Genomic DNA, 15,332 nt, shown 5'->3' on the forward strand with positions numbered 1-15,332 from the left:
ATTAGAATATTGTAAGGGAATTGCTCATTCTTTAGTGGCTGTGGAAATTAATACCATATGTGTTCCTTTAATATGTCCCAGGGTACCCAAAGACAAACTCAAGGGATACGAATCATTACCTTTAGCTGATGATTACTTACACGACCAGCACATTAATGTAAATATTTTGGTGGGGGTTGACTCATACTGGAAATTCATGCTTCCCAAGAATCCGTTTCTGGGTGGGTTTTGTCAGGTTCTTGGACTTCCAGTAGCCCAATGGGGGCAAATACACAGCTTCTATGTGTCAATGCAGTGTCTGAATCCACTCTGAGTAAGTTGTGGGACTTAGAATCAATTGTTGCAACAAGTAAAGAAGAATTAACAGAATTGTAACTATGTTCAGCAGAAGTTTCATGAGCATGTAAAATTTGTAGATGGAAGGTTTGTGGTGGCATTGACCTGGAAGTCTTCTCTGGTTACTTCTCCTCCGGTTGAACCTACTTCTCTGGTTGGACTCTGGTTACTTCTCCTCCGTCTCCGAAGTCTTCTCTTTTCACTATCTTCGCTACTTTTCCACTTACTCTCACTTCTCCTCTCTTCATTACAGAGCCTAATCCTTCGGTACTTTCTTCTCCACACAATACATTTAAAGAGCCACCATGCAACAATGATATCCTTGCCTCTTTGCAACACACGATGAGCCTACCAGGAACTGTAGTCTCCTGGTGCAACATCACGGCACTGCCAGGCATTACTCTTCCTGGTACCATAAAACTCTCCTTCAGGCCATCAAGCAAAATCAATCAACTCATCACTGGAGGACACATCAATCTCATCTCTTCGCCTTCACAGACAACAATATCACTTCCGCTTGTCCGCCCGTGGCTCCATGGAGCTTCCGTGCCACACCCATAAAACTGATAAAAGAAAAATGCCGCTTCCCTGATAAAACTAACTGGCACCATCTGGCCGCTTTTAACAAAATACATGTAATATAATATAATATTTCTTCCCTGGTGTGACTCAACCAAGCTTGCTTTCCACTCCCAGACGCAACACTACTCTCACTCGTCAATCCTCCCACCGGCCCCTTGATTACACAGTATCGATACAGCGAGCTAACGGCTGCTACTTTCCAGGACATAGGACACCCATCCCTGCAGTCAAACCCCAGCTCCAACATGAACCTGGCCAACCTGCCCCTGGGCCAGCCCCACTGGTCCCAGCAACTGCTCCCGTGTGCTTTCACTTCTCATCAGATCCGATACCTTCGAGGTGGCAGACATCCATCATCAACCATCTCCCTTCTTGAGCCCAGCACCTGACATTCAGCAACAGCAGCTCGGCCAAACGAAGCATCCAGCAACACTGAGGATGCTTTCGGAGTGGCAAGCAACAAACTCCTACCGGCAGCCTTGTTCAGCGCTGCCTACCGACGCCGTGCCTCAATGCTCGCGTCCGCATCACCATCACAACTTGCGCCGGAAAGAAGAATTGGGCGAGCAACATCTCTAATCATCCCCACTTTAGAAGAAACAATACTGGCAATAACACGATGGAGAAAGGAACAAGACAAGAGGTCATCAGACTTGCCAGCCTGACCCTTTCGGTTACACCCAATAAACGGGACCACACCCGGCCCCCAGAACATCACTAAGTGCTCCTGAGTCAACCTGGCTCAAAAATGACCAAACCTCAGTCCGCTATGTGCCTCCTTAACTGTGTATGATACAGCAAAGTGGAGCTCCAAACCGCTGTCCTTCTCTCTCCGCCGGCTATTTACACTAGTGTTACTTTCAACAAACGCTGCCCAACTCTCTGCTTCCTCGCCATCGACTACTGTCCTGGCAAGTAGTGAGACAAAAGCCTCTGTGGGCACACTAACGGCTGTACAGTCAACAGAACAGCGACCAACACGAGTGGCTCACTATGTGAGGAAGCACCCACTGTGGTATTAGCAATGGAGCAGTCTGCAGCTCTAGAGCTCTGTTCCCTATCTCCAGTACACTCCGCAGGAGAGGAAACTTCCGCGTCCCCAGCAGAGTCAGGAGTCTCCCTGCTCTCAGCAGTGACCTCTATCACACGAGACACATCAGACTGGGGCGCGGACTGAGTACCCGTAACTCCAGATAACGACTACGCTTGAGTGCCACCTCCGAGAGGCTCCTCTGGTTAAGGCAACACAGCAAATAAACAATCCAAACACAACACTCTGGCCTCATCCTCGGCAACACACTCAACAAAGTCAGGATCTTTCTGTGGTGGCTCTGCGCCACCACACTGGCTCAAAGACGAGTCCGTCTCTGACTCCCCCAGCACTAGGAGAGGCCTCTGGTCACTCTGTCCTCACTGCGGCATCAACATAAACTCTGCACTCCTCTAGTGGTGGCCGCTCTTTACAGCAATCGACCCCAGGAATCACACATCCCGCGGGCACCTGACGCCGGTCTGCTCGCCTCGGAATAACAAAACAGAGTCAGCAGCATCAGCAGTCCGGGTCCCCGTCCAGAATGACGATCCAGAAGGAAATCAACGTCCGACACTGGCAGGTCCTCCGTTAGGTTCACCCGCGCCTTCGCGGTCACTAGCGGGGATGACAACCTAATCTCCGCCTTAGAGAAGCTTTCTGCGGCGCCATACAGGCGGCACGATATAGGCTGATCGGAGGCAACTCGCCTCCCAGTCACATTCCTGCATAGCGACTGCTGTGCCGCAGTGTCTCTCAAAACAGTGACAGGGTATTCAACCTCATCAATCTCAATAATGCCCCGACACAAAAAAGGGTGGCACCAGTCTAATTCAGACCTCACAGGAGACGGTAAGGTATCAACTGACGAGGGGGATGGCCACTCAGCCCACTGCTGTGAAAATATCCGCATTATAATCCGTAGAGAGAGAGAGAGAGAGAGAGAGAGAGAGAGAGAGAGAGAGAGAGAGAGAGAGAGAGAGAGAGAGAGAGAGAGAGAGAGAGAGAGAGAGAGAGAGAGAGAGAGAGAGACTTACATAGACACACAAGCCACAACAGACCTTACGGTCCTCAAGAAGTAACCTGAACTAGAACTATTACGGTGTTAGTAGAAGAAAAGGACAGCAAGGCAGAAGACTCTCTTCCCATCCTCTACTCCCTCCGGCAAAAGCGTACAAGAAACAGGTAGGAAATAAATACTTTGTGGGATTGGAGAACTAAAAAATCAGAAAAATAAAATATATATATATATATATATATATATATATATATATATATATATATATATATATATATATATATATATATATATATATATATATATATATATATATATATATATATATATATATATATATATATATATATATATATGAAATAATGAAAATAAATTAAATGAGGTGCCTTTGTTCCCAGAGGCAAAGAAGTTATCACCAACAAATGCTTTTAACCGCGGTTCTGAGACAAAAAAAATTTCATAAAGAAAGCGTTTAAAAGTCTCAACAATGTTGCAATTCATCACATCTCGTCGAAGACGATTCCTTAGATTTCTTGTGGGATGGAATTATTTTTTTTATTTTTATTTATTTATTTTTTTATTTATATATATTTTTTTTCTATTCCTGAGAACTGAAAGATTTCCCATCAATTTTGCAAACATTTCCTCGCGTGTAATTTGAAGAATATATCGTAAAATATTTAAAGCAGTCCATGTTCCCAATGCCTTTGATGATTTTACATATTTGTATTAAGTCGTCTCTTAGTCTCCTTTGAGTTAAATGGAATATATTTAATTCTTTAAGTCGGTATTCGTAGGATTTGTTTCTTAGGCTTGATATCATTTAGTTAGCGAGAGAGAGAGAGAGAGAGAGAGAGAGAGAGAGAGAGAGAGAGAGAGAGAGAGAGAGAGAGAGAGAGAGTAGAGGCTATACCATCAACCACACACTCACCCTCTATTCCTAGGTTGGAGAGCCGCCGCCACTTGACAAGCTTCCTTAATCAGGCTTCTGTCCACGCCAGACAAAACCAGGACCACACTTCTGATGTTAGGCAATGGTGAAAGAACCGCTTGTGGTGTTACCATCGTCATGGGAATGTGTATAACTGCAAGGACACCACCAGCTTAAACTCCGGGCACACACACACAAACACACACACACACACGCACAAAACATTTGATGAATATGTGTGCAAGGATTCCAACAATCTTCAAGAGTCACTGCATCATGGACTAACCTAGCCATCCTAGGTTAGGCAGAGATGAGGCTGCTTTGGTGAGGGCTGCTAGGAGGCTGCCAGCGTGCTCATCATTAGATACGACCAGGAACAGCAGCTCAAGGCTATCAGGGAGCAGCACCATGCAATCACCACTCAGATGACCAGTGAAATCCTTGAGGTGACTTCTGTAGGAGCGAGACTTTGAACTGTTGCACACACACACACACACACACACACACACACACACACAATGACGCAGTGGTTAGTGCCACCAGGCCCGGATTCGAATCCCGAGCCAGATCAGAGGTCCTTGGGCGGACTTCTTTGCAGTGTATTTTTAGTGTTTACCTATCAGTGATTAAGTACCTGGTGTAAGTTGGGAGTTGTGACCAGCTGCTTAGGTAGGAGAAACAAATTCTTAAAAGAAATATCTACACACAGTGAGGCTGACCATCCAAGACTTACTTAGTCTACTAGGTTGACAGGCGCCATACGGCTGACATAGTATCAAAATGTAAGATACTTCCTTAGGGTTAATGTATACGTAAGATGTATTATATATGTTACCATGTTAGTTAATATGCTTCATATTAACTAACATGGATTTTCATATGTAAGGCTGCAAGATTAATAATACGAATATTATTATTAATATTATTATTATTATTATTATTATTATTATTATTATTATTATTATTATTATTATTATTATCATTATTATTATTATTATTAATTACACACACACACACAAACACACACACACACACACACCGCGTAGTGTAGTGGTCAACACGCTCTGGTCACAATCGAGAAGACCAGGATTCGAATATCCAGCGCGGCGAGGCAAATGGACGAGCCTCTTAATGTGTGTAGCCCATGTTCACCTAACAGCAAGTAGGTACGGAATATAACCCGAGGGGTTGTGGTCTCGTTGTCCCGGTGTGTGGTGTATGAGTGATCTCAGTCCTACCGAAAGATCGGTCACCGTGAGCTTTGAGCTCTTTCTCTAGGGTAACGGGTAGCTGGGTGACCAGAAGCCGTGTGAATGACACACACACACACACATACACACACACGCGCGCACGCACACACAGACACACACACATATGAAAGGAAATTGTGTCAACAAAAGGATGGTCAGATCATAGTTTATGAACACGTCATTGTTGGTATGTTGAATGAGCTTCTCAATAATAAAGATGAGTTGCTGGGTGATGAGATGTTAGCCTGTGATTTCACGATGGTAACATAATGGAAATTGTACAAAAATGGAGACGAGTGAAATCACCTGAAATGCCTATCTTGAAATGTGAATGGCGTTATAATTACAATGCTAGAAAGATTAGACAGGAAAAATTAAACTGCAACCTCGTATTTATCAAATCTTTTTTTTTCTTCATGCAGGCAATATTCCTGCGCAAAATTCCTGTCGAGTTAGTGTTACCAACTGGGAACTAACTGGTAATTGACTAAGTATCTTGACACCCCATCATCTTTCACCATTAAATTCTCCAACATTCAATTTTCAATCTGTGAACACCACCTCTCTCCTACTAAACCCCATCTTCTTTTCCTCACCTAAAGGTAGATGTCTAAGGCAACTGATAGTAGCCCATTCTCTGTTACCTCCTATTGTCATTTCAAAGTTGGATGTTGTGTCTACGTGCGCAACGACTTAACCTGCTCTCTTAACCACGCTCTTTGATCTTCCGAATTCTCCATTTTGCTACCACTAAAGAGTCACTCTCAAACTAAATAACTCTCACCTAACTCCTCAGACCCCCATCAAAAAAAAAGTAAATAGATAAGTAAATAAAAAAAAATAAATAAATAAAATAAAATAAATAAATAAATTTTTGACTACTTAATTTACAAAGTGGAGCTCACTCTGACTCTGCCCTTTTGTAGAGATTTGCATTCTTGGAGACTTTAATGTTCACCACCAGCTTTGGCTTTCCTCTCCCTTCACTGACCATTCTCGTGAACTTGGCTTTAAATTTACAATACAACTGGTGCAACACACTTTTCGTGTTCCTGGTTGTCTTGAAGATACTCCCCACCATTTTTTTTCTTTTTTTCTTTTTTTTCTTTTCCAAACCTTTAATCCTTCTGCTTTTTGCTGTCATCCTATCTTCTCCGCTGGGCTCTTCCGATCAAAACTTCATATCTGTATATTGTCCTCTCGCTCCAATTCCTTCTCAAGATCCCCCAAAGCAGAGGTCCCTATGGCGCTATGCCTCTACAAATTGGAGTGACCTATGAGGGTACTATTCTGATTTTCCTTGGAATGACTATTGCTTCGGTGTCAGAGACCCGTCTCCGTGTGTTGAGTACATAACAGTAGTGATGGTGTCCGGCATGGAGGTATATACTCCTCATTCTTTTCTCGACCTAAACCTACCAAACCTTGGCTTAACACAGCATGTTCTCGTGTCATACATAATATAGAGTTGGCCCACAAAAGATACTTGAACCTTCCATCACCTGAACCTCTTACAGAATCATGTTCCCCAACTAACAAAAAAAATCCTTCATAAATAAAGAAAGTGCCTAAATCTTTCAAGATTTAACTCCCCTCATGACTTCTAGCACCTAGCCAACAGCATCACCAGTAACTTTTTTTCTTCTTCACCTTTCCTTCTATTACTTCAACCTGATGCCACCACTGCCATCATATCTATTTCTACGAAAATCTGGCACCCAGGGTTGACGTTCGGCTATTTGGCAATATGAGGGGCTCATCCACTACACGCTGCCTCATCAGCTTCCAATTTTCCCTAGAAAACCCTGGATAAACGGAAAACATCTGCCGTCTGTAGTTTCATCGATTTACGCAAAACATTTGACATCGTGAACTACACCATAATCCTCTCCAAGGCAGCATCCATAGGCATCAGAGAGTGTCTCATCTCCTTGCTGACCTCCGGTCGCCGCCAGGCTATGTGTATGCAGGGAGAGGTGTCCAGCTTCCTACCCCTCGTGTGCAGGGTGCCTCAGGGCACAAAGATCAAGCCCTATGCGCTTGTGACAAGTTGGTTCCCATCAGAGCCCACACAGACCACTACAAGTACAGCACCGTCCCCAGTCTAGTCATGCTGATTAATAACCACTGATGTCACTCCTAGTCTTGTTTGTCATTCTAGTCAATTTTATCTTTTTACATTTTTTTTTTTTCATTTCTCTGTTCTTAATTTTCCCCATTTATTCTCCATTTTTATAATCTACCATATAACTTGCATCCGGTTTAGTGGTATTCCCATTGCTTTTATTGTTTTCTTTCTACCTCAAATATATATTTTAAGACATTGGCTGCCTATGTATCATATGCATCTATAAATACACTGTTAATAATTTCCCGAGCGAAGCGACGGGTTCTAATTTTGTTACCGGACATCTCTAGAATCCACCACTCCGCCTGGTACCTGGAGGGTATAACGATGGTCTGGCCAGGAGTACCTTTTGGTGTCCATCGCTTATAAAAATTGCAATTTCAATTACACCTAAAAGATAACTTTTTACGGCTCCTGTTTCACCCTTCTTAAAGAGAGAGCGCTACCCATGATAGCAAGGTCGCCACTGAAGGACCAGACTAAATGGTTCCCAGAGTTAGGCTGCCAGTACGGATCAACGTGCTGCTCACCAGAGGGACCTTCTTTTGAGGTCATCCTGAGTTGGATGTTTGGTTGTCTGGGGTGGAATACGTTGTCGGGTGGACAAACTTTTGAATCATGAGGGGACTCTTTTTTTTAAAACGAGTAGGCCACATGGGGATGAGGTACCCCGTTCATGGCGGCCAGCGCTCACTCCCTTCATTGTCCCAGTAGGCGGTCTCTATTGGTACCTAGAGCCAATTTTATTTTATTATTATAATTATAATATCCATATGGGTAGATATTAAAACCTCTCTCGTCCTCGACGAGGAGTCGACCAGGCCCTTGATACGTTATCCTCTGGTCTTGATGGTATTGTGCATGCGGGAGCTCGTACTCTGTCTTGAGTCAGTTATTAAGTCCTGTCTTGACACTCTCACGATCATTAATGTCTATGCCTCCATGTCATACCGTGCTATTCACTCAGTACTGTATTTACAGTAAAGCGTATGAGGCAGTAAATAATGGTGATAGTTATGACATCTGGACTTTAGTAAAGTATTTAACAAGGTACCCCATCAAAGGCTCCTGAGAAAGGTTAGGGCACACGGGATAGATGGGAGGGTGTTACGCTGGATAAGGTCATGGCTAAGCGACTGGCGACAAAGAGTTGTAATAAACGGCTCTAAATCTGAGTGGGGTCATGTAATTTAGTGGGATGCCACATATATATCAATGACTTGGATAGAGGAATTAGTAGTGATGTTAGTACATTTGAAGATGACACAAATACTCGTATAGGTAGATTGATTAGGTAAGAATCGGATGCCATCGCCTTGCAAGCAGATTTAGATAGGATGAATGAATGGACGCTCAGATGGCAAATGCAGTTTAATATAAACAAAATGCAAAGTACTTAGAGTGGGTAGAGGAAATCCGCACAATAAGTACACATTAAACAACGAAACTCTGGTAGCTACAAGGCACAAGAAAGATTTAGGAGTTATAGTTATCTCTGAACTCCGTCTTGGAAAACAATGCATGGAGGCCAGAAATAGGGCAAACCAGGTATTGGGATTAATTTTTAGGGGTCTTAAAAGTAGAAGGCCCAAAGTAATATTAAAGTTATACTTGGCGCTGGTCAGACCTCATCTAGACTACGCTGTGCAGTTCTGGTCCCCACATTACAGAAAGGATGTAGGTCTATTAGAATCAGTACAGAGGAGAATGACTAAAAGAATACAGGGGTTGAGGAGTTTTCCTTACGAGACAAGATTGAAGCTGTTAAATTTACATTCCTTAGAGAGGCGTAGGTTAAGAGGAGACCTGATAGAAGTTTTTAAGTGGCATAAGGGTTATAATAAGGAGGGTATAAGCAAAATTTTTACGATCAGCAACCAGGATAGAACAAGAAATAACGAATTCAAGCTTGAAAAAATTTAGGTTTAGGAAAGAGAAAGGAAGAAATTGGTTCTCAGATAGAGTGGTAGATGAGTGGAACGGACCCAGTAATCATGTTGTTAGTGCTAAGACAATAGGGAGATTTAAGAGAAGATTAGACGGATTTATGGATGGGGATGATAAGTGGAAATAGGTAGGTATATTTCATACAGGGACTGCCACGTGTAAGCTTGGTCGCTTCTTGAGCTTCCCTTATTTCTTATGTTCTTATGTTCTTATGTATCCGTCTCAAATATGACAGCGATTGTTTCTCTAATAGGTGTTACATGACATTCACATCAGATGTTGCTGCCAAAGCTGCTCTTGAGGCAATAAGTCCTCTGCGACTCTGTCTTGCTGAAGTCATTCTATCAAGCAATGGAGCTGACAGCGAGAATGATTATTGTCCTAATGTCTTTGATGCTGAAGAACGAGCTCCCAAAGCTCGCCATCCACCTACACCTTACTTGTTTGTGGCATATTATAGGGAAGGTCGAGGAAACTTTATGCACGCTGCCAAGTATCTAGAAAGAGAGATTGGAATACTTCCTACAAATAACATCAAGAAATATGGCAAAAGTGCCTTGATCCGAGCTAAAGATTTAACTTAGGCGATGATGCTCATCCATCTACCATGCCCTTCTACACCAAAATGTACATCGAAAATTCAATTATTGTAAAGGACGCATTTACAACCAGGGCCTGTACGACCTCCTCCCTTCACTCTAGTTCTTCTACTTCTACCGCAGATAAAAAGGCTGCAACACCTTATCGGCTTTCTCAACCATCAATTGTTTATTCCCGTTCCTGTGAGAACAGGAACGTTCCTTCACTTACCATCTGCAACAGGTTTTCTGTTTGGAAAAGTGTCACCTCCTCTGCATCTTCAACCAAGATCTCCATTACATCTTCAGCAAAGCCCTCCATTGCATCTTCACCAGCTACATCACAGACTCCTCGTACAAAAGTTCATATTGTTGATGTCCACGCCCCCATTGATTCCCAACAATGAACGACTTACAAGACTTTTAAGCCGCCACAGCTACATACTAACGATTCTCCCACGCTTCCTCCTCAGTCCTAGCAGAAACATTTCCGGGATCTGCTGAGTGTCTAGACTCAACTGGCACCTCTCTTAGAAAAATCCCTATGGGAGTGTCAGATGTCCCTGAGCCAGACGTAATCAATAAAAGTGATTCATCCAATTCCGATATGGATATAGAGGGTTTCTCTGCCGAACAACTACTCCTCCATGAGCGATACTATACCGTCTTTGTCTAGGAATTCTCCTCCGGTGTTTTCAGGAGTTTCAGAGACTCGTGTGCGGGTATATCAATCCCTACACCAGTTACTCAATACTCCTACAAGCAACGTAAGACCAGATAAACCTCGCCACCCAAGTAAGTTACCTATAGTGGTTTTACTCCTGGAAGAACATTTGGACATTGCCAGAGAAGGGGAATTCCCCTAGAGCTGTAACGGTAACTGGTCCACAGGACCAGTTACCGGTTTAACACCTTAGTGAAAAGGACAGGCGACCGTTCTCTCTCTCTCTCTCTCTCTCTCTCTCTCTCTCTCTCTCTCTCTCTCTCTCTCTCTCTCTCTCTCTCTCTCTCTCTCTCTCTCTCTCTCTCTCAGTATTGTATGATATTTGGTGAATAATTTTTCAATAATTTATTTGTTTATGGTAATTGTTTCGCGTATTCTCAATTTGGGTCAGAGCAGATTCGTCGCACTTTCATCTCACTCATACCTTTGACTGTTTAAGCTATTGCTCTGGATGATGCAATGATAGGACCTCTATTTGTCCTTCTCTTCTAAAAATACTTATTCTTGCTGTAAATAAGTTGTTTCTCTCAGCTGTGAAAAAACACGCTAATACTTAGGAATTGCTTCCATCATGGGAGTGTCCTTCAAGAGGCTGAGCCATCCCTCTCTCGGTTCTGCAGTGGAATTGTCGCGCTTTGTGTGCCTCCTGGGAGGAACTCTGGGTGTTGATCTCTAGGATTTCTCTTGTTTGCATTTCTTTGCAAGAGACAATGCTCGGAGACTCCACTCACTTCAGTCCTCCTGGATATCGTGCTTTCTTCTCAACTCCAATTCCTGGTGAGGGCCATCATGGTGGCACTTCCATCTTTGTTAGAAAAGATATTCATTTTATCCACTTACGACTTCACTTACCGTTGCAGGTTGTTGCTGTTATGGTTTTTATAAATATTTTTTTATACATTGTACAGTTTGTATCTGTCTCCCAGTATAGAAAGGAATGAGCTTCATAACCTTTTAAATGCTCTTCCCTCTCCTGTGGTCGCCATCTTTTGTGGGATGACGTTGTGAACCTCCGTGATCTTTTACTCGCTTCTTTTATCGAAGATTCAGAACTAGAGATTTTAAACACTGGAGACGTGACCCACTTCCATAGTCAACCGGTAATTTTACAACAATAGATCTCTCTCCGTACCTCTAATTTTTTTCTTGATATTAACTGGAAAGTTTTACTGAACCTATGTAGGAGTGATCACTTCCTAATTTTATAGGAGTCAACTGATTCTGTATTACAGTCACGTCCTCTCCAATGGCTGCTAGATAAGGCGGATTGGCACCTATTCAAGAAACTCACCACCTCTGCCCACTCAGTGGAAGAGAGGGTAAAATGCGATGAAACTACAACATACTGATCTCTTGCCCTTCGGTGCTATTCAGTCCGATCCCTAAGATCTCTGGCCGGTTTCCTAAACGTTCTGTTCCATGGTGAAATGCGGATTCTACAACCACTGTTTAAGAAACGTTTGCCGCCTTTTCTTGCCTTCGGCGACATCATGGGGACGTCCACTGTTTTACCGGACCTATATGGGAGTTATCACTTCCCAATTTTATAGGAGTCAACTGATTCTGCACCACAGTCACGTCCTCCCCAATGACGGCTAGATAAGGCGGATTGGCACCTATTCAAGAAACTCGCCACCTCTGCCCGCTCAGTGGATGAGATGGGAAACTGCGATGAGGCTACAACTTACTGATGTCTTGCACTCCGGTGTTATTCAATTCATCCCTAAGACCTCTGGCCGGTTTCCTAAAGGTCCTGTACCATGGTGGAATGCGGATTGTACAGCCGCTGTTCAAAAGTGTGCTGCCTTTTCTCGTTTTCGACGACATCGTGGGGATGTCCACTGTTTGGAGGCTTTTCGACGAGAGCGTGCCCGTGCTCGCGGCACCTTAAAGAGGGCTCTGCAGTAGTCTTGGGAGAGTTATGTGTCTTCCATCACAGTTCGCACACCACTCACCGAGATCTTCAGCAGAGTCCGCAAAATATCTAGGAAGTATTCTGCTCCTCCCCCCCACCTGTTTTATAGCATGATGAGGCACATTGGCAAACTTGGCGTGGCGTGTACATAAGACAGGTCTGCTACGCAACAAAAAATTAGAAGTCCCTCAGTCGCTGGGGCAGGGTCCTTTAAGTTGCTCCGCAGCTTCAAGCATTTATTATCTGGTTATTATTATTAATATTATTATTATTACTATTATTACTATTATTATTATTATTATTATTATTATTATTATTATTATTATTATTATTATTATTATTATTAAAAGCTGATCTCTGATCTCTGATCTCTCAAACCTTTGCCAAAATCTCCTACTTGGATGATTCAGGGCACTCCTCCACCCTCCGATTAATTCTTGCTACCCATTAAGTTTTTCACAGTGATGTTTTCCATGACCCCATTGGCCTTAACACTCGGATGGCTGGCTAATGGACCTGAGAGGATCCCTCCTATTGTTCTCCGAAACTATGCTCTTGGGTTCTTGTTGGTACCCCTCCCTACCTAAAAAAAACAACAACAATAATAATAGTGAATAAATAAATAAATAAATAAAATAAACACGCCCTGCCAGCTCTGTCTATCAGCAACCACCTTTTTACCTTGCAAGAAGTTTGCCAAATTATACCATTATACCGACCTAGACATAGAACTCAAACAATTCACAATTTTCTACAAAAACCTGGCCTCATCTTGAAAGAAATAGCTGTCTACCATCCAACACCGACCTATAAAAACGAGTCTGATATATCAGTATTCCTGCAGCGTTGGTGATTGCAGTCACCAAAACAATCACTATCCTGTTAAAAAGACTCGTGTTCCACCAACAAGACAGCGCCATCGTAGACGCGTACAGTATATGCAGTGAACAGTATGTTAGTGAAGAAGTCTACATCAACAACGTTCCTGGAGCTGAGATACCCGAAGAGTTTCCTGATGGAACTAGAAAAATATTGGAAATATTGGAATGTAACAGTGAAAAGCCGAAGGTTTCATTGATCGTCCCGGGATTGGACCTCACACTTGCCCTGGGGACACCCTTCCATAATGCTGGATTCGCTATAGTCAGCGTGTGCGGGAAGTCGTATACACGTATAAGAAAGTTGGTTACCACAGAAAAAAAAAAAAAAACAAGGAAAGCGTGGTATACCGAATTCCCTGCGATAGTTGCGACACCAACTTCAACAGCGAGACAATAAGGGGACTTGCGACCAGACAAAAAGGAACTCAGAGCAGACAAGAGGCACTTCGCCCATGAGAGGCCTGTCTAGTGCCCTGACAGACCATGTGGACAAGGCAGGGCACTTAACAAAGTGGAAATGCGCAGAAGTATTAGCGAGTGGCCCGAGAAGAATATTAGAAGCCATGTACATCACCAATAACAATAGCAAACAAGAGGACTGGCGACATCATGAGGGGGGAGACAGTGGCAGCAGTATGCTGCGCGCATATCACACACGACCAAGGTTGAGAGGAAGCAGAAGAAACAGCGCGCGAGACCGCTAATCATCCAGCAGGATGGTCCACGACTGTTCCGTCCCCATAAGAACGAAACCAGCGTCAGAGCTTACTTTCTCATTAGTGGGGACTCATTGCTCACATAAGAACGAAACCAGCGTCAGAGCTTACTTTCTCATTAGTGGGGACTCATTGCTCACCAAGAGATCTTTCACTCCAGGAGTCCATCCAACAACGCAGGGTGACATCTTGCAAAATTACTGGAAAAGCTACTGAGGATCAGATTGTTTAACACAGGTATGCCAACCCTCCTGTTATGAATCCCCTGGACCTTACCATCGTTTCAGTTGCCCTGCCAAAGAAAGCTGAATGGACACTATACCTGACACTGACTAGTGAAGACTTCGCGGTGGTAACGACCCACAAAAACAACTTGAGGTACCCAGGTGGTGTTTCAGGATTGGGCTGCGTTTCGTAGGGCAATGGCCGCATGATGGAGAAGTTAAGCGCTCACAGATAACCTCGACCAGTTCAACAAAGATATTACGAACGCGCTAATCTCTGCCAACAAGACAATCCCGGTCACCATCAGCTACAAACCACCAACCAAAAACTGGCTGTTCCACAGTAATTACATTAAAGAAATATATACGGGTGAACCGACTGCGAAAGTCTTTTTTCGCAGGACAGACTTCCAGGCTAACCTTGAGCTTCTTAGATAGATGCTGGCTCATGCACAACAAGTGATTGGAATGGAGTGAAGGCTTCAGCAAATTCACATTATTCAAACAACTCTGGTCCTGCCTCCATTGCGTGACAGGAGGAAAAAAGAAGTCTCCTCCTACGCATCCCAATGCCGGGGAGGAAGCTGAGAGGTTTGTTTTCTTTCATGCAAAGAGCCACCACATGGCAACTTCTCACAAATGCCCAGATATGTCAGGAGCTGATTCTACAGCGAATCACACACGGCTAACGAGCACCCAGCCCCACCGATCAGCGTTTCACGCTGCAAGAAATACAAAAATCTAAGAAAACAGGTAAAAAACACCGCTCTAGATATGAACAAAATGACATACATCATGCTGAGAAGCATGGTCCAACAGACGAGATGGCTCTACTTGCTCTTATCAATGCCTCTTGGCTGGCAAGATGGCTACCTGACAGCTGGGAAACTGCGCTCATGCACCCCATACCAAAACCCAATGAGCATACTAAGAACAGACCAATCTCGTACTTAAACTGCGTAGAGGTGCGAGAATGGTTCTGAACTGTCTCAAGTGGAAATTAGAGGGTAATGACATAGGACCGACCAGTAATTAATGTCTCTCTCAGTTTTCAGCAAATTAAAAGACTGGC

The 15,332-nt window shown here is 43.5% G+C and overlaps 1 protein-coding gene across 2 annotated transcripts in view; it reads right to left on the reverse strand.

Annotated features, from left to right (window-relative positions):
* LOC135110171 (uncharacterized) overlaps positions 1 to 15,332 on the reverse strand; it is a 90,227-nt gene that overhangs the window by 33,355 nt on the left and 41,540 nt on the right. For both annotated transcript variants that reach the window (XM_064022164.1, XM_064022163.1), the window contains exons 3-4: positions 4,184 to 4,350; positions 3,898 to 4,051 (exon numbers count right to left, since the gene is read on the reverse strand). In XM_064022164.1, the coding sequence (XP_063878234.1) occupies positions 3,898 to 4,051; positions 4,184 to 4,350 (321 nt within the window). The remainder of the gene's footprint in view (positions 1 to 3,897; positions 4,052 to 4,183; positions 4,351 to 15,332) is intronic.

Source organism: Scylla paramamosain, chromosome 20 (genome assembly GCF_035594125.1).
Source record: "Scylla paramamosain isolate STU-SP2022 chromosome 20, ASM3559412v1, whole genome shotgun sequence".
Lineage (NCBI taxonomy): Eukaryota > Metazoa > Arthropoda > Malacostraca > Decapoda > Portunidae > Scylla > Scylla paramamosain.